The 20,168-nt window shown below is 47.5% G+C and overlaps 2 protein-coding genes across 2 annotated transcripts in view; both read left to right on the forward strand.

Annotated features, from left to right (window-relative positions):
* Window positions 1–20,168, forward strand: part of LOC130473929 (E3 ubiquitin-protein ligase RNF146-like) — a 171,912-nt gene that overhangs the window by 135,191 nt on the left and 16,553 nt on the right. The window lies entirely within an intron of this gene.
* Window positions 962–20,168, forward strand: part of LOC130473167 (ADAMTS-like protein 2) — a 35,350-nt gene continuing 16,143 nt past the window's right edge. Inside the window, exons 1-9 of the mRNA XM_056844697.1 lie at window positions 962–979; window positions 3,396–3,538; window positions 8,419–8,494; window positions 10,423–10,525; window positions 12,991–13,136; window positions 15,167–15,290; window positions 16,528–16,608; window positions 18,420–18,595; window positions 19,637–20,054. Of these exons, the coding sequence (XP_056700675.1) occupies window positions 962–979; window positions 3,396–3,538; window positions 8,419–8,494; window positions 10,423–10,525; window positions 12,991–13,136; window positions 15,167–15,290; window positions 16,528–16,608; window positions 18,420–18,595; window positions 19,637–20,054 (1,285 nt within the window). The remainder of the gene's footprint in view (window positions 980–3,395; window positions 3,539–8,418; window positions 8,495–10,422; window positions 10,526–12,990; window positions 13,137–15,166; window positions 15,291–16,527; window positions 16,609–18,419; window positions 18,596–19,636; window positions 20,055–20,168) is intronic.

Genomic DNA, 20,168 nt, shown 5'->3' on the forward strand with positions numbered 1-20,168 from the left:
CCATTCTCCCACAAATTCTGTATTCTCCTTTTGATTTACTAATGCCGTAAGTTTATCCATTTCTGCTAGTTCCCCAAGTAATGCACTTTCAATCCACTTTCAGTGCACTTTAACAGTCGTTTGCAAGTGTATTTTGCCAGTCCACACAGCAAAATCCACCTTCAAAATGCATTGAAAGTACATTATTTGGGCTGTGTAAATAGCACCAGTAAAATCCACCTTCAAAGTGCATTGAAAGTGGACTGAAAGTGCATCATTTGGGCTGTGTGAAAGTGCCCAAAATCTCGCTGGGAGCTGAAGACATGGATCTCCCAGCGCACGTCTGATTAGATATTACTCTTCTCTTCCGGCCGACCCCACCCCCACCCGCTGGTTATCCAGAACCAAGCCAGAGGAATGGGGTGGATGAACTGCTGAAGATGGTCAGCCCACCCCCTCCACTGTTTAATTTCCCCGAAAGAGGAATCGGAAAAGGAAACTGCCTTCCTCTGAAGCATTTTTGCTCTTTTCTCTCCCTTTCTGATAATAACCCCATTCAATGACCGTTTACCTTAAGGGGTTCTTGCAAAAGGCATTAAAACACTTTTTGAGCTTCTTGCAATAGCGGGCCACCTGGGTCAATGCTGTTAATACCAGGTAGACCTTTGTTGAATAAACGCTAATATGCAGTTTGAAAGCAAATTTGCATTTCCAATTTGTGTGTGTTAAGTGCCATCGAGTTGTTTCATGGCGACCCTATGAATCAATGCCCTCCAAAACGTCCTATGTTTAACAGCCTTGCTCGGGTCTTGCAAACTGAGGGCCGTGGCTTCCTTCATAGAGTCAATCCATATCTTCTTGGGTCTTGCTCTTTTCCTGCTGCCTTCCACTTTTCCTAGCATGATTGTCTTTTCCAGTGACTCTTGTTTTGCATAATTTCCGATTTAGGAAAACCAAAATCCAGTTTGTCTGAAAACCGTCCATGAAAACCATGAAAGAAGTGAGCTGTGGCTCACGAAAGCTCATACCCTACCAGAAAATATTTTTGTTATTCTTTAAGGTGCTACTGGACTCTTGCCCTTTTCTACTAATGAAAACCAGGATACTGTCTGGGAAGTCTAATGATCCCGATCCTAAATAGAAGTAAGGGGAATATGTATAATTGAGTGGTCCAGTGTGGCATGCTGGGGTTGGATCTGGAAGACCCAAGCTCGAATTCCTACTCCACCATGGAAGCTTGTTGGGTGACGCTGGCCCTGTCACTCTTCTCAGCCTAATACACCTTGCAAGTTTCATAGAATCATAGTGTTGGAAGAGATCACCAGGGTCATCTAGTCCAACCCCCTGCACAATGCAGGAAATTCACAACTACCTCCCCCCCTCACACCCCCAGTGACCCCTACTCCATGCCCGGAAGATGGCCAAGATGCCCTCCCTCTCATCATCTGCCTAAGGTCATAGAATCAGCATTGCTGACAGATGGCCATCTAACCTCTTCTTAAAAACCTCCAGGGAAGGAGAGCTCACCACCTCCCGAGGAAGCCTGTTCCACTGAGGAACCGCTCTAACTGTTAGAAAATTCTTCCTAATTCTTCATCCCAGATCAATGGCTGCTACCCTGAGGTGCTGCTAGAAGTGATGCAGAGGCCTGCAGTGCGGGGTGGGGGGGGAAAGATGTCTTTTATGCCCTCTCAGACCCCTGCTTCTCATGCTGGGGCCAAGGCAGGCTGCTGGTCAAATACACCCCTTGTTTCCCCCTCCCCTTTGTTGGTGGCACACTGACGTGTTTGTGTGTGTTGTGTTTTCTGGGCACTGAAGCCAAAAGGATTGCCTCTCCCTTCCCACCTACCCTTGCCCACTGAACTATCCAAATGCAAGCCATCTTAATTCACATTTTTGGCTGAGATGAGTCAAATGCCATAGATATTTATTTTCCTCTTGCCAGATGCATTAAGCCCAATTATAAATGTTTCACCCTGGAATAAATTCTTTAAAAATAGTCCCGTCCCCCCCTTTCCATTCGTAAATTGAACTCCTGGCCTTTAGCCCTAGAGTTGCCAACCTCCAGATGGAGCCTGGAGATCTCCCAGAATAACAGCTCATCTCCAGACTCCACAGATCAGTTCCCCTGGAGAAAATGGCTGCTTTGGAGGGTGAAGCCTATGGCATTTTACCCTGCTGATGTCCCTCCCCACCCTCCACCCCCAAATCTCCAGGAATTTCCCAACCCAGAGTCGGCAGCCCTACCTAGCCCACCTCCTACCCTTGCTCCTCCTCCAGTTTTACCCTCAAGCATAGGTGGGCAAGGGTGGACCATTCAGGCACCTTCTGGCCTGAGAGAGAAGCTCTAATTAGAGCTCTGTGCTCTTTAATAACACTTGTCTCCCCACAGCGGTAAAAACCCCCTTGGTCAAGCCCTTCTCATTATTACAAACACCCATTCAGAGGCAAGCACCCCCTCTGTCATTATAAATGGCGGCGGGGAGGGGGGAGTTCACTTCAATCCACTCCCCCCCCCCAGCCTTCCAGATTTTACGGGTCACCAAAACCATTGTGTTCCTGTTTCTCAGAAGCTTATGAAGAAACTCTCTTCCACTTCCTCACACCCCCGGGGGAAACATTCCACCCTTCAGATAGTGGACTGTGCCTTCCCAAACAAAGCCGGGCCAGACCCCTCTGTTCCGTTTCCCAGACCCGAGACATTTGCCCTCCGGAAAACCGAAGGCATGCTTGTGTCCCAAAACGATTTACTGCGTTCCGATCTTGCCGCCCTGTGCAAATTCCAAGAGGATGCGGCACAACTATTTGGAATCAGGATAGGCTCGTCTGCTCCGTTTCTCCCCTTCCCGCATTTTTGTCCTGACAGCCACCCTGCGAGGAAGATTAGGCTGAGAGGGAGGGAGCAGCCCAAGGTCATCCGGTGAACGTCAGGGCAAGCTTGAACCTGAATCTCCCAGCTCCTAGCCCAGCACTCTATCCCAGGGGTGTCAAACATAAGGCCCGAGGGCCAGATCCGGCCCCTTGAGAGCTCTTATGTGGCCCGCAAGTCAGCTGAGGCAGCTACCTCACCCAGTCTCAATCTGTGCTGGCGAGGCATGGTCCGGCCCGACCAAGTGACATTTGTGTCATATCCGGCCCTCGTAACAACTGAGTTCGACACCCCTGCTCTAGCCCCTACACCACCCTAGCTCCCTCACACGGGTTCTTGCATTCAAAAGATATTACAGTATTCAGCTAAACCGGTTTGTTTGAGTAGGCATGTTCAAGTTGCACGTTTCGCTTTGAACCACTTCGTGCTTTTTTCCCTGTAGAATTTAGATTTTTGTGTGCGCTTTAACTCAAAGGCGGTAAAGAGCAAGCAAGATAACAGAAGGGAGCTGGGGGTTCTTCAGCTAACCATTCCCTGTTTCTGTCAGGACAGTAGTGAGGCGGTGGACGGAGGTGGGACCTGGAATGAAGAGGTGACCAAGTGGTGGGGGGAATGGAGCTCGTGGTCCACGTGTTCCCGTACCTGCGGAGGGGGTGTGATGTCCCGGGAAAGGCACTGTTTGCAGCAGCGGTAAGTAACTGAACAGAACCCGTTGACATTTGTCTATGGATGTCCAGTGGAAGTTTAGTTAGCAGAGTGTCCATGTTCTACCGTAGGTCGGATCCATTCTCTTAAGGGGGGGGGGCAGTTTCATTTAGACATCCATTCTGACAGGAAGGACCCTCTTGGTCTTAATTAGAGGTTTTGTGTGTTGTTAGAAGACCTGAAGTTCTCTTGAATACAATTTAAAAACCAAGGTGGCATGCAGAAGAAGAGTTGGTTTTTACATGCCAACTTTCTCTACCTTTTAAGGAGATTGTCCTGGCACCTCCTCTGGACGTTCAGTTTTCTTCTTAAAAAAAAAAACCAGTAACTGGCATGCTGAGCAGAGTCTAAGACCTTCTAAGGTCTTTTATGCATGGTTGTCTCACTGTCACTCCTCAGACGACTTTGGGTCTTTGTGTTGATTATGCATGCTGTTTCTGAACATCGGAGGTCGCCTCATTCTCCCCCTGTGATTCTCTGGATCTTGCCCACATTTTCAGGGACCTGTTTTATCTCAAATTTGAAAACGCGGGGAAACGGAGAGGGAGGCGAAATCTGACGGTCAGAAATGGATGCATAATCAACACAAGGACCCAAAGCCGTCGGAGGGGTGACAGCAAGTGAAACAGCCATGCATAAAAGACCAAAGTCAATCCAGAGTCAGTGGGCTTACGAGGATGCAACTCTGCTCAGGATGATACTATAAATCTCTAACTATTCGCACATTTTTTACTAACTGCAGAGAGGGACAAAGATGCAGTTAGTATTTTACTCAGTTGTTTGTTAAGAAGCAAATCTCCATTCTACCAGTGTTGTGTCAGTGACTCAAAGGCACTGGAATGAGTGACAGGCATTTAGACAATGAGCAATTTACGAGAGTTAGCATCCCAGTGCATTCAGTAACTTCAGTGTAAATGTAATGGATAGGGTTGCCAACTGCCAGGTAGGGCCAGGAGATTTCTCAGAATTATGACTGATCTCTAGACTACAGACATCAGTTCCCCTGGATAAAAATGGCTGCATTGGAGTGTGGACTTTATGGCATTATGCACAACTGAGGCCCCTCCCCTCTCCAAATCCCGCCCTCCCTGCACTCCACCCTCAAAATCTCCAGGAATTTCCAAACTTGAAGTTGGCAACCCTAATAACGGACTGCTTGTTTTTAAGGTGTTGCAGTTTTGCAATCACTTTCAACCCTACCCCACTTTTCCATATAGGCTGTCTCTACAAATGTTTTGGCTTCTGGCTTGGAATAACACACAAGGGAATAAAAAAAATTCTTCCATAGCTAGTGTGTATTCAAGTCAGCTGGGCTTGATAATGTATATTCAGGTATCCTGCATGAATAACTGGCACGTACAAGAAACACCAATGTCCAGGCCTGGCTCCCACCCTCGACTTAGCCCCTCTCCCACCAAGCAAGTCTCGGACAACCCAGAGCCCTGGGGACCCTTACCCAGAGACAGTGGAATTGGCTACCTAGGGAGGTGGTGAGCTTCCCCTCACTGGCTGTCTTTAAGCAGAGGCTGGGCAAGCACTTGTCAGGGATGTTCTAGGCTGATCCTGCATTAAGCAGGGGGTTGGACTAGATGGCTGTCTGGTCCCTTCCAACTCTATGATTCTATGAAATGGAGGCAGCAGGGAACTCTGGAGCAGTGGCCAGCTGGTGGGGCAGGCAGTGACAGGTCCCAACCAAGTAGTGGGCTCCACTGCTGTTAGAGAGGAGGCTGGAGACCTGGACAGCTCAGCAGCAGCCTGTAGGGTTGTTCCCAGTCAACTGACTCACTGTGTTCCAGTGTGGTGTAGTGGTGAAGAGCGGTGGTTTGGAGTGGTGGACTCTAATCTGGAGAGCCTGGATTGATTCCCCACTCCTCCGCATGAGTGGCAGGCGCTAATCTGGTGAACTGGATTTGTTTCCCCACTCCTACACGTGAAGCCACCTGGGTGATTTTGGGCTAGTCACAACTCTCTCAGCCCCACCTACCTCACAGGGTGTCTGTTGTGGGGAGGGAAAGAGAAGGTGATTGTAAGCCTGTTTAATTCTTCCCTAAGTGGTAGAGAAAGTCGGCATGTAAAAACCAACCCTCCTCCTCCTCCTTCCTGGGCAAATATGTCATAAGCATGTATACTTGACTTGGCCATAGTCCTAGGCTCTCATATCTATGGGCTTGGGCACTTCCCCTCATAGCCACATGACATCTTGAGACTGACGTGATCCATACAACAGCCAGTGTGTGCTTGGCCTCATTGTAGGGTTGCCAGCCTCCAGTTGGGGCGTGGAGATCTCTCGGAATTTCAACTAATCTCCAAGTGACACAGATCGGCTCCCCTGGAGAAAATGGCAGCTTTGGAGGGTGTACTCTGTGGCATTGTGCCCTGTTGAGGTCCTTCCCCTCTCCAAAATGTCTAGGTATTTCCCCACTCAGAGCTGGCAACCCTACCTCACTCCCATGACAGCCATTTTGTGTTGGTGTCTACTACCCTTTCTGATAATCCCCAAGTTTCCAGAGGCTCAACAAGGTTGGGGACCCCTGCTGCAGAGGAAGGCTTGACACTTAACCTGAGTGGAATAGTAGGGTATAATCCACTCTCTTTAGAAAAGTCAGACTAGCCTTAAAAATTAAAGGTTTTTAGCACAATCTCATTTTCTTCTGAGGTAGAATGTGTATGGCAGGACTATTGACAGGGATATTTCACTGACAGGGATATTTCCTTGCTGACTGTGAACCACTCAGCTGAGGAAGATGAATAGAGAGGAGAATGCTAAACAAATAGGCAAAGCTGTTGTTACCATTGCAGGAAAAGCAAGAAATTTTTTAAAAATTCAAGGAGCAGAAATTCTCGCCAGGTCACAGTTCTCTCCACTGTTTCCCAGCTTAATTGCCTCTTCATTCTTGATCTGCATCCCTGCTGTTTTTGACATCATTGTATTCCTTGGTCCCCTCTGGCTTCACTATTCATCCCCCTGAGAGGTACAGCAAGTAACATCCTGAGTTCTTTCCTTGACTGAATGATGACAATGGGAATTTGGATTTCGTTCTCATGAATTCTCTCATCCTCAGCCCACCCACTCCAGTTCCCCTCTGCTTGGTCCACAAGGGCGATTCGGAAGCCCCTACCTCCACTCCAAAGAGCTGAATGCGACCCCTGGAGAGGCACCTCTTAACCTACAACTCCAGATCCTGCTCAGCTAATGAGAGCTGGCATCTGAGAGCTCACCATGCTTATCCTCCCTTCACAACCCCCTCCCCCCAAAAAACTCCTTTCTATTCTGCATGAATGCACTTCTGAGCAGAGGAAGCTTGAACAAGACCCCCCCCTTCCTTTCCTCTTTCCTTCCGTCAAAAGGAAAGGGGGGAGGCAAAACCCCTTTGCCTTTTATGTGGGCTGGCTGGCTGCATAATTAAGGTCCGGATATGCCGAGGTGCCTTCCGTCTGGAGATGGCAGCGATTCTCAAACACCCTTGGAAATAAACTGTGCCATTCACAAAACACGCACAGGAGTGTCTTTCTCTCTCTCTCTTTAAGGAACCTCTCTCTCTTTTTAAAGAATCCATGGCTTAGAGTTCAGGTACCCCATCTTAAAAAAACAAATTTTATATATGCATAAAGTAAGTGAAGCACTGTAACAGGAGGAGTTAAAGGTTTGCCCGTCAAAACCCCAGCAAGCCCATGCCCCCATCTCAAAGGAACAAAATTCTGGAAAGCGCAGGATATACATCTTTTAAATAAATACATACATATCACCCATTAGGGCCGAGCCAGATGGCCTTCAGATCCACTTAAATATATTTTCAGAGGGAGTCTCCTCACCCCAAGGCAGGTCAGAGAGCTAGGCCCACTAGTGTTTGTTGTGCTGGAAAACTGAGCTCTCTTGGGGCAAAAAGGCATGGTCGCTTTAGCCTCCTTTATTCCCTGTTTCAACCAGGATTGAGCCAGGATCGAATGCACGTTTGGCAAAATGCATGCATTCGATCCTGGCTGAATCCTGGCTGAAACGGAATAAAGGAGGCTAAAGCGACCATGCGTTTTCGCCCTTGGACCTTTATCATGTACTATGTGTCTTAAAGGAAGTCTGGCAGGCAATATTTATTTATTTAAATTAGTAATTGCAGATGTTCATGTCTGTCTTGATGACACACCCTTTTTTGTTGAGTTTCTTTTAATCCCCAAAGCATGGGGGTTTCCTTACTGCTGAAGGAGAGACACTTTGCAAATGTTCAAAGGCACTCTTTGTTTACCAGAGTCATTCAAAGACTGAGCTCTGAAGACAGGTTTCAGGGCTTAGTCATTGTGAGTTCTTACTTGGATAAAGTTCTGATGTAAAAGAAAGGGCTTGCATCTAACCCAGTGTTGGAAAGGGATGCTTTTATGGATGGTATGGCTGGGAAAGGAGGCTCGTGGCGCAGAGTGGTAAGCTGCAGTACTGCAGTCCAAGCTCTGCTCATGACCTGAGTTCGATCCCGACAGAAGTCTGTTTTGGGTAGCCAGCTCAAGGTTGACTCAGCCTTCCATCCTTCTGAGGTCGGTAAAATGAGTACCCAGCTTGCTGGGGGTAAAGGGAAGATGACTGGGGGAGTCAATGGCAAACCACCCTGTAGTGTAGACAGAATCTGCCTAGTAAATGTCGTACTGTGATGTCACCCCATGGGTCAGTAATGACCTGGTGCTTGCACAGGGGACTACCGTTATCTTTTATCTTTATGGCTGGAAAAATCATAGAGAAGGGCAACTAGTTATTCTGGGGTGTGGTGATGGGATGTCATATTGTCTGTAGAAAGGGAGCTTTTGGGCTCCTGGAGCAGAACATTCTGGAAGACCAAACTCGCAGTCTGTCCATAAGCATGTTCTTCTTTATCTTGTAGGCTACAAGTGTCTCAGGGGACCAACAGTACCATGTGTCTAGGCCAGTCCAAACACTACCAGTTGTGCCAACAACAGGTAAGATTTGCTCTCAGAGACAGATCTTGAAGAATTACCTGGCTTCTCTGGGTTGCTTCAAGCAGTGAGTAAAATAGAGTTCAACTAATGTTTGGTTATTGTCTGCAAGAGAGGAACCTGCAACCCCTGCCCCCAGCTACCACTTGCCCCATTCTGGTGCTGGCTCCACACACTGTCTTTTCTTCCTTCCCCCAGAAGCCATTTTAGATTGCTATAGCAACCCAAAATGCTACCTGAACTCTGTTTTTTTCTCCCATCAAATGTACACAGACATCACTGTTTAGGATCTTTTAACCTCCAGATTATTTTGTTTTAAATTATGTTTTTTCTGTTTGTACATCCTAAATTTTAGCAAAGGCAGACCCCAATGTGCAGATTTTTTGATCAACTTGGGGGCCAGTTGCTGGCTATCAAATATAAGGGGAAAGCAGGATTTGTATATTTGGGCCTTGATAATGTGTGGTGGGAGTTGACAGGGAACAACCCAGAGGTGCTACTTGCACCTATGCTCCTTTACACTAGTGTAACAAGAAGGCAATGCAATAGCAGGGGTGGCTTCCTCTAAACAGAAATAAATATCCTTAGAACATATTTTTCAGGGGCAGTCTTTTGCATATTTCCCTTATTCAATGCAAGGAAATATATGTGCAAACCCATTATTTTTCAAAACTTTTGTGTTAATTTTTTAAAAATTATTTGTTGAGAAAGGAGAAGGGTACAAAGATAAAGGGAAGGAAAGGTGATACAAATACAAGTATATAACAAAAGACTGATTACATTGTCATAAAGATTTGTATGGTTATAAAATTAAGGTAACCTACCTGGCTTATAAATGTAATTAATTACGTTTTTCATAACCTAATAGTTAATATGACCAACTACCACCTACTTTTCTGTTACATTATCCTGTTTTTTAAACCTTTATTGATAAAATAGTTTCCATTTTTCATGAAATAACTCATAATTTTGATCACTACCCATGCTGGTCATTGGGCTGTGGTTGCCTATTCAAAAAGCTTTTCTTTCCATTCTTCTATATCAGAAAGCAAAGCTTGTTTCCATATCCTTGCTAATTTTTCAAAACTTTTCGAACTCAATTTTACTCTCTTGTCCGCTTTGTTCAGCCATGCACTAGCCACAGAGATCCCTGGCTCTGAGGTGAAGGGGTATTAACAGAAATGCTTCTGCCCCATTGTCCCCCATAACTTCAACTTGTGTCCATCACTGTTCGCTGAGGGTGTGTGTGTGTGTCTCTAACTGTATAAAGACAGTTTCTGGGCCCACCTCGGGCTCTGTCATTACCAAACCTGCACTGGGGAGTTCTGCATTGAAACTTCCTTTTTAGAGCCCGAATTGGATTGGGACTGTGGGAAGAACCGGCTTATTCCTCCCCTTCCACACTGTTTTCACCAACCTGAAACAGTCCCAGGGAGCCAGTACCTGCCGCATCAGTGAAGCATTACCTCTGGCATGAGAAGATGCATATTTCCCCATTAGCAGCTGCCCCAGGGCTGTTTCAAGTCAGGAAAGTGGCATGAGAGGGAGACTTAAGTTCCCTTTCCCCCCTGCCACAGTTCTGATCTGAATTGGGCCCCTTCCCAAGGGTGGCTCCTTCACTTCCAGAGGGGCTTTCCTAACAATTTTTGAAAGCATTTTAAGCTTCTACCCCATTTTTGAACCCACTCCTTGCTTCTCAGAGTGGGGTACCTCAAAGAGATGCAGCATCCATTTAATTCTCATACAGAAAAGGAAATATTTTCATTTATTTCCTTTTTTAAGCCTCTGAGTCACCGTATATGTTCCCTACCCTTCTTAATCCTCACAACGACCTTGTGATGTAAGTTAGGCGGGGAGAGGGAGAGAATGAATAGCCCATGGGAAGAAAGAAGATCAGATGATACACTTCGCTTTCTTTTCTTTTTTCCCAGCTTTGCCCTGCCAACGCAGCCAGTTTCAAACAGCATCAGTGTGCCAGTTTCAATGCCAAGGCCTTTGGGAAGCACTATTACCACTGGATGCCCCTTTACCCAGGTTTGTCTTTGCTAAGTGGCTCTGCAGAAGCTGTAGATCAAGGGATACAGACAGGGCCGTGCTTACAAAAGCTCAGGGAGATTCATGTCAGGAGGGTAGCCAAGCTACTCTGCTGTACCAAAGCCAAAACAGGTGTTCTGGTACTTTAAACAGATTCATGGCGGCATATGCTCAAGTCCACTTCATGAGACTCATGAAGGGTTCTTAGTTGGTAGATGGGTATAGTATGTGCACAGAAAACAGTGAGCTCAAAAAAAGAAGAAGAAGAAGACGACCCCACAATGTTCCTCATAGATATACAAATTGATTCTACAGTCTGGTGGTATTCAAGCATCACGATTTAAGCATGGTTGAGGAAGAATGGGCACAATCTTGGTCTGTTGCCAGGCTTACATGCATTCCTTACTCCTCACAGACCCAGTAATGAACTGGGTTTGTTCCCTGTTCTCCGCCCCCCTTTCCATACCTGTGGTTAAATTGTGATGTCTGAATTCTGCAGCATCACTTGCCTTGGCCCCAGCTGATGCCAGAAGGTGAAGCCAATCAGCTTCGCTGCCACCAATGGCTGAGAGCAAGCCAGGTTCCCGGGGGGGGGGGATATTAGTGCCTTCCTCTTTGTGCTGCTCCAAGCAGTCATTTGGGTAGCTTGGTCAGAGAACCAGCCTCGCTCCCCTCCCACAAACAGAATGCAGTTGAATTCCCAGGTCAGTCTTCAGTCTAATTCTTCAGGTTAGTCTTCAGTCAATTCTGTTTTATTATGTCCAAATGTGAGCTCCTGGCTGAACTGGGTCTCAGAGAGTAGCCGTATTGGTCTGTAATAGAGCAGCTACATTCGAGTCCAGCGGCACCTTAAGAGACCAACAAGGTTTTCAGAGTATGAGCTTTTGAGAGTCAAAGCCACCATGGTGTTGTGGTTAAGAGCAGCGGACTCTGATCTGGTGAACCAGGTTGGTTTCCCCACTCCTCCACACGAAACCAGCTGGGCAACCTTGGGCTAGTCACAGTTCTCTCAGAACTCTCTCAGCACCATCTACCTCACAGGTGGTATGTTGTGGGGAGGGGAAGGGAAGGCGATTGGAAGCGGGTTTGATTTTTCCTTAAGTGGTAGAGAAAGTCAGCATATAAAAACCAACTCTGCTCCTTCTGACACAGTGAGTCTGATGAAGGGAACTTCGACTGTCAAAAGCTTATATCCCAAAAATCTTGTTGGTCTCTAAGCTGCTACTGGACTCAAATGTAGCTGGACAAAATGGAGTTTTTTGTTTTTGTTTTGCTTCCCCACAAGCCAGGAAGTCTTCAGTTGCCCAGGGCCAGGGCCAGTTTCTTCTGCAGGGTGTTCCATTTCTCTCCAGTCTCCCCAATGACAATCAGACCGGTGAGGCAACTGCAATGCCTTTTTAAGTGCATAACTTACAACAGCAAGCTCATGGGCTTAACAGCCCTACTCAAGCCAGAAGATCCACTTACCAATTGCCACTCACTTGCAATCTGTCTGGGCTCCAGCCTGTCTCCTAGGCATGGATCTCTGCCCACGGACCTTCAGCCACTGCTTCTTGCTAGTACAGCTTTCACACAAGGCTTGGTCTTGAGGCCACTATATCTCCAACAATGTTGGGATGTAACTTGCTACCTCCTTTAGCCCAAGTGAGGTCTGGCTCCCTCAGACTATAGAAACCCCAAACTAGCTGTTTATACTTCCTGTCCTGGGAAACCAACCCCCGCCACTCCTTGCTTTGGCCTTTTATCTGCTTTCTTTTCACCACACCCATTTCCTGGGTCTCTTGGCCTACGCTTGAGCAGACCTTTACTCCTGAGGAGGGGCAAGAGGCAGAGACTTACCATAATAGTGTCTCGCTGTGTAACTGGAAGTGATGTCACTGTATCATGGGATGCTCTGCAATTTTCCTGAAACAATGTGGTTAAAACCATAGAGTTTCAGGGGAATCTTAGATGGTCCTGAGATGCAGAGGCATCACTGCTGGCATGTCTTCAGAACATACGTGTGCTATGTGTGTCCCTCTCCTGGAGTCAACAAGATGTGTTAAGTGGGATGTTCTTAGTTGGATGGCAGGACATTTTTTCTTGCCATCAAGTCACAGCTGACTTATGACGACCCTGTAGGGTTTTCAAGGCTAGAGATGTTGGGAGGTGGTTTGCCTGTGCCTGCCTCTGCGTCATGGCCCTCGTATTCCCTGGAGGTCTCCCATCCAAATACTTGCTAGGGTTGAGGCTGAGAGTGTGTGACTGGCCCAAGGTTCAATGGCTCGAGTGGGGATTTGAACCTGGGTTTCCCAGGTCCTAGTCCAACAGCCGTAATCACTACACCACGCTGGCTCTTGGCAGGATATTACTAAGCCATATTATATCTTTAAGCATAGAATCCACTGGAATCTATTGATTCTCTTGGCACTCCGGTCTCACGTCCTGTCTTTCTCTGTCTCAGTATCTCCTGTGTTCTGCCATAGATGATTACACCAGCATCTCCAACAAGCCATGCGATCTCCAATGCACCACCAGGGGTGGAGAGAGACAGCTCATGGCGCGGGCCCAGGATGGCACTTCTTGCAAAGACAGGACTCACCAAGGGGTCTGCATTACTGGGAAGTGTGAGGTAACATCAAGGAACCAAGAGCTGCCTACGTGCCTCAAGTATGACCAGTAGTGGTTTTGCCTTTGATGTCCAATGGTGCTAGGGTTCCATTAATGCTGGGGCACGGAAACTTGACAAAATTGAATCAATTAATTAATTTAATCGATACCCCTGCCTTTCTCCTCAGTAGGGACCCAAAGCAGCTTACATCATTCTCCTCTCCCATTTAATCCTCAAAACAACTACCCTATGAGTACGTGACTCTCCCACGGTCACCCAGCAAGCTTCCATGGCCAAGTTGGGATTTGAACCTGGGGCTCCCAGATCCTAGTCCTGCACTCTTAACCACTACACCACATTAGCTCTTCAGAACCTCTGGCCAGGGTTGTAGCACAGTTAAGGTAATCAGGCTAGCCGTGCTGGCTTAGACCATAGGGTCCATCACGTCCAGCATCCCATTTCCATGGGCGGCCAGCTAGAGTTCTCCAGGAAGCCCACCAGCAGGGCGCAAAGACTGCAGCTCTCCCTTGCTGTTTAATCTTTCCCCAGCAACTGGTATTTAGAGGTATACTTCTTCTGAACATGGAAGCTCCATTTAGCATTCATAGCTTCTAGCCACTGATAGACCTACTCTCCTCTGTGAATCCTTTTTAAAGCCTTCTGAACTAGCAGCCATCCATCCACCTTAAAAGCAGCAACATTTTTAAATGAATCAGTAGAGTTGCCAGGTCTGGGTTGGAAAATTCTTGGAGATTTTTGGGGCAGAGTCTGGGGAGGGCATGGACCTCCACAGGGTATAATGCCATTGAGTCCTCCTTCCAAAGCAGCCATTTTCTCCAGGGAATCTGATCTCTGTCGTCTGGAGATCAGTTGCAATTCTGGGAGATCTCCAACCAACATGTGGAGGTTGGCAACCCTGATTATGAGGCTGTGTTTTTCTACTGCCCATCCATATTGTTGAGTTACCCTGAATTCCCCTGCAGTGAAAGACAGATAAACATTTCTCTCTGTCCACTTTCTCTACAACATACATCACTTTATAATGTTCTGTCATGTCCCTCCCACCCCACTCACACCAAATTAGTTGTCACTTTCCCCCCAATATAAAAAGCCCAGCAAGGGTTTTCTTATGTTCTTATACAGCTATATGAACAAAAGGCCTCATTCTGCCCTGAGGAGTTTACAGTCTATGATGTCTGGTAAGGCCCTCAATGTCTATTGAGGGCAGGAGGGGAAAATGAGGTAAAGAGTAGTTATATTTAGACGGGCAGCCCATTCTTAAGGGGGGTGGATATACAGTAAAACAAATATACAGTAAAACAAATTAAAAAACCAAAAAAACCAGAAAAGCAAAATTACCTGAAAATCCCCCACAGAATTTAGCGAGGATACGCCACCAAAAAAGGTGTCGTAACTGCGCTGCAGCGCAAGGAGGTGTTCCGGGGCAAAAGGAGTTAGGAAGCTGCCTAAAGGCAGCTCCACCCCCAGGAACACCCCCCATGCCCCCTTCTGGGAGTTCCCTGCCAGCATGGCTGCACTGGCAGCGGGGGTCAGTTCAGCGTCTCCCCGGCACTGGTGTGTTTTCCCCTAGGACAGCGTAAGTGCCCCTTATCCCGGGTTCAAGGGTTATGACGGCTCCTAACACATGAACACATGAAGCTGCGTTATACTGAATCAGGCCCTCGGTCCATCAGTCAGTATTGTCTACTCAGACCGGCAGTGGCTCTCCAGGGTCCCAGGCAGAGGTCTTTCGCATCACCTACCTGCATAGTGCCTTTAACTGGAGATGCCAGGGATTGAACCTGGGACCTTCTGCATGCCAAGCAGATGCTCTACCGCTGAGCCACTGCCCCTTCCCAAAGGAGCTTCACCCCCCCCCCTTAGGATTGCAGCCTTAGCTTTAATTGAGAAGGAGGTCTGAAGACAATAAGAGCCAAAAAACTTGACAAAAGAGGTGGATTTTGCATTTGAGTTTGATCATTCTTTTTTGATTCAGTTCACAGGGAAGCTCTGAGCTTCCAACTCTAAGCTTGCCTCCTTTCCTTCCCCAGCCAATTGGATGTGATGGCAGCCTCTATTCTTCCCAGACGATGGATCGGTGCCGGGTGTGTGGAGGAGATGGAAGCACCTGCTACCGAGTCTCGGGCAGTTTCCGGAAAGGGATCTCACAGTTAGGTACACTCCGCTAACAGCATTGAGCTATTTCCTAATCTGTCTCTTGGCGTGACCTGCTGGTTTCTAACCAGTCACACTGCAAACAAGCCCCCTTGGGCTACAGACAGGGACGGTCTCCAAAACCTCCTTTCTCTCTCCCAAACCTGGGTCAGAATCAAAAGCCAAGGCTGAGCTCGCAGCTTGGCTTGAAGGGTTAAGGATGAAGGATTTCTGAGCGCTGCCAGGCCCATTGGCTGTGTTTGTGCAGGGAAGCCACAGGATTGAACTGGGGATTTTGTGGTCTGAAGACAGAACTACTCCAGAGTGCAGGCAATAAAAACCCCAACAGTCTTTTCTCTTTTTTGTTAAGGGAAATGTATACTACAGAAAAGGGGCAGGTAAGGAAAGGGTTAAGCATGTGTGCAAGCTCCAGATCACAGGGACATTTACCTCTTGCACCATCACTTGTTCTGACTCTGCCAGCGTGGTGTAGTGGTTAAGAGCAGTGGTTTGGAGCGGTGGAGTCTGAACTGGAGCGGTGAACTGGAGTTGTTTCCTCACTCCTCCACATGAGTGGCGGAGGCTGATCTGGTGAACTGGAGTTGTTTCCCCACTCCTACACATGAAGCCAGCTGGGTGACCTTGGGCAAGTCACATTCTCTCAGCCTCACCTACCTCACAGGGGCCATTTTTGCATTGTCAATTTTGATGCTCACTCAAAGCTCTTTTTTAAAATGCGACTTTAAAAATGCCTTTTCACTGTCCCCATGCAAAAGGAGAAGTTCCACTCCCCCCACTCACCTGCTCCTTTGTTCCTGTTTGCATAGCTATTAGCATATGCATACCTAACGCGCCTCTGTTGTTTTGCATTGTTCCTTGAGGGAGATTCTTCGTGGCAAACACCAAAGGTCACGTTAAATGGCCTCTTTAGTAATGCAAAGCACAGTTCAGCGTGCAAAATTCAAAAAAATATTTGGGGCAATTCAGCTTGGAACGCGCTGCTAATTACCATGCAAAAATGGCCAGGGTGTCTGTTGTGGGGAGGGGAAGGGAAGGTGATTGTAAGCCGGTTTGAGTTTCCCTTAAGTGGTAGAGAAAGTCAGCATATAAAAACCAACTCTTCTTCTTATGTTTACAAACACACCAATCTAGAGCGCCTGTAAAGAAACAGAAACCAGGAAACTGCTTTGCAGAGTTATGTCCCCATCTGCTTTGGGTTTTCTGATTTTGTTTTGTCTGTTTGACTCCGCTTTCTCAGGATATGTATTTATCACTAACATCCCGGCTGGTGCTACAGACATTCTTATAATCGAGCGAAGGAAAACGGAGAACATCTTGGGTAAGCAGTGGAAAAGAATGCTCGCTTGGGGCAAATTTGTCCCTGCGGTGGAGAGGACTTTACAGAGTTAATGATAGGGTGAGTGCCCTAAGGAGCATTCACAAGACTACGCTCTTGTCTCTGGATCTGTCCGCTCAGAGAAAATACTGCCTTTTGGGTTTGGCTTCAGGGGCATCAGAGAAGCTTAAGGTATTGCAGTTTCGGAGTTTAAAAATCAGGAGCTTTTGAAGATGCACTGTTTTTAGCCAGAGCAGCTTTTTTAATTAAACATTTTTATCCATTTCTCAGTTCAAACGCATTCTTTAGTAAGAAAGTGGCAGGTGAGGAAGGGGTCAAGATTTCTCTTCCTGTGCTTTGATAAAACAATCCTGGCAGCTAACTTTGGCTACAGGGGGAGGGGGAAGTAGCTTAAAATAAATGTGGAAGAAACCATAATGTGTTGTTGAGCACTACTAAAGGCTCTTGGGTTCAGGGGGAAGGATGTGTGTGTGTTAAGAGTATATTTGTGAAGCACAGTGAATCTGTACAAGCGATGTAGCCCACATAAATACCTTCTGGAGTGATGGCAGATATGTGTGTGTAAAGTGTCGTCAAGTTGCAGCCGATTTATGGGTTTTTGTACAGTTTTCAAGGCAAGAGACCATGGCCTTTTATGCAGGGTTGTTTCCTCGTGGTCACCCCCACCGGCTGCTCTGGGGCTTCCTTTTGATTATGCATGCCTTTTCCAACCGTCAGAGGTTACCTTGCTCTCCCTTCGCATTTTGTCCATGTTTTCCAGATGCTGTTTTAGACAGAATCTGGAAAATGCGGGCAAAAGGTGCAGGGAGAGTGAGGCGACCTCTGACTGTCAGAAAAGGCAAGCATAATAAAAAAAGGAAGCCCTGAAGCAGTCGGCGGGGGTGACCGTGGGGAAACCTCCCTGCATAAAAGGCTTTTAAGAGGTGATTTGCCATTGCCTGCCTCTGGATAGTGACCCTGGAATTCCTTGGTGGTCTCCCACCCAAATACCAACCAGGACCTACCCTGCTTAGCTTCTGAGATCTGAAATTGGGCTTGCCTGGGCCATCCGGGTCAGGTGTGATGGCAGACATACAGCATCGCAAGCTGTGCAACATTTTACAATAACAAACATCCCAGAATATAATTCAGTGATACGTTACATGTTTTCAGTGGGGCAAATAGTAGCTCCTGGGCCTTTAACATGTCAGGAAAATGGTGCAGGAGGGAAGGCTTAAGCCCCCTCTCAACACACAGCGTGACTCCAACTCTAACCCACACGTGCCAGGGAAAATTGCTGGATCAAATATCCTCGTTGCTGCCTTGAGAACCTTGTAATAGGTGAATCGACCTCTCGCTGTGTGTGCATCTTCCCACAGCTCTTTACATGGTAGGGGAGGGCCTTAAAGAGTCCGTTGCCGTAGCTCAGCGGTAGAGCATCTGCTTGGCATACAGAAGGTCCCAGGTTCAATTCCCAGCATCTCCCGTTAAAGGGACCAGGCAAGTAGGTGATGACCTCTACCTGAGACCTCTACCAGGCAAGTAGGTGAAAGACCTCTACCTGAGACCCTGGAGATGGACCAAGGGTCTGACTCAGTGTGAGGCAGCTTCATGTGTTCATGTGTTGCCGGTATCTTAACTCACATGGGAAAAAATGATAGGCATGGTGAGACGGTCCTTCATATGCTGGGAGCTGGGTACTAAGCTCCCTGTGCTCCACTGATTGCCTGCACCTCCGGTTGCCCATTTCTCGATAAACACCAGCGTGGAAGATAACTTATTTGAGTCTCATTCCTCTTCTTTCTCCTTTCTAGCACTCGCTGATGAATCTGGGCACTTCTTCTTCAATGGGAACTCTGCCATCGACAACCCGCAGAACTTCAGGGTGGCCGGCACCGTGTTCAAATACCGTCGGCCTTCCAACCTCCACTCTGATGGCCTGGAGTATATTATTGCCCAGGGGCCCACCAACCAGTCTCTGAATGCCATGGTAGGTAAGAGAGTCTGCCTGATCTGATCACTTCATTGCTTGCCCCTATTTTGTGAGCCCCAAAACTGCCAGCATTGATTCGAGGGGATCCGAGTGCCTGGTCCCTAACCTAGGTTGAAGTAAAATGCCCAGGTTACCCTGGCTTCCAAGTGGATTAAATCCTAGGCTCGGTTGGTTGCTTGACCAGCCTGTGAGTTCCCATACCAGGCTGCTGAGACGGGCTGAGGCCAGCAGATCTAATAAGGACGACAGCAGTCCAGAAGGTTAATGCTTTGTGTCATTCTTGGATTATGCTTTCCATAATGGGGATTTATAGGAGAGCAAACTCCTTTGGATGGGAACGGAGTGCCATAGAATCATAAAGTTGGAAGGGACCACCAGGGTCATCTAATCCAACCCCTTCACAATGCAGGAAATTCACAACTACCTCCCCTCCACACTCTCAGTGACCCCTACTCCACACCCAGATGATGGCAAAAAACAACAACAAAAAAACCCCTCCAGGATCCCTGGCCAATCTGGCCTTCAGGGAAATTCTTTCCTGACCCCAAAGTGGTGATTGGCACTACCCTGGGCATGTAAGAAAGGTCCACAAGAGCGAAACACTGATTCAAACCTTCTTGCCCTCCCTCATTGCTGACAGATGACCATCTAGCCTCTGCTTAAAAACCTCCAGGGAAGGAGAGCTCACCACCTCCCGAGGAAGCCTGTTCCGCTGAGGAACTGCTCTAACTTTAGAAAGTTCTTCCTAATGGAAACTCCTCTGATTTAATTTCAACCCGTTAGTTCTGGTCCGACCTTCTGGGGCAACAGAAAACAACTCGGCTCCCTCCTCTATGTGACAGCCCTTCAAGTACTTGAAGATGGTTATTATATCACCTTCCCAGTTATGGTTATCTTATCCCCATCTTCAGAAAAGTCTTATTGGAGGAGTTTTTGTGTAGTTGGGTTGTAGCTAGATCCCAACACAATGGCATCTGAAGTAGAAGCATTGGTTTCAGCGGATTAAACCGATGTTTTCTCTTTCCTTGTTGAACCCAGTACTATAACTTTAATGGGAAAATGCCCCACGTAACCTACGACTACACGGTGCCACGGACACTGTCACCAGCTCTGCAGACCATCCCTCCGGTCATCAAGATGCCTCTTTACCTTCGTCTGCCAGATCCCAGCCACAACCAAGATGCAGTCCCATCCATTTCCCAAGATTTCAATGCCACTTGGATCCCGCTTGCGCCAGATGACCTTGGGGAACGTTTCTCGCAAGGGGAAGAGCGTGGCGGCATGGCCTTTGGCAGCCAGAACTTGTTTCCAAGCAATTCCACGACACCAGGCTGGGACTGGGGCTGGAAACATGGGGACGAGGGGGAAAGTTTTAGCTTCCAAGTCCAACGACTCTACCACACTAATGGAGCTGATGAAGCTGAAGAAGTGGGAGTAGGCAGAGAAACAGATTTGGGTTAGTATATTTTCTTGCTGATTTATTTTCTTAAGCATGGGCAACACTTGGGAGGGGCTGTGGCTCAGAGCATCTGCTTTGCATGCAGAAGGTCCCAGTGTCAATCCCCAGCAT

The sequence above is a fragment of the Euleptes europaea genome, chromosome 2, assembly GCF_029931775.1.
Source record: "Euleptes europaea isolate rEulEur1 chromosome 2, rEulEur1.hap1, whole genome shotgun sequence".
Taxonomy (NCBI): Eukaryota; Metazoa; Chordata; class Lepidosauria; order Squamata; family Sphaerodactylidae; genus Euleptes; species Euleptes europaea.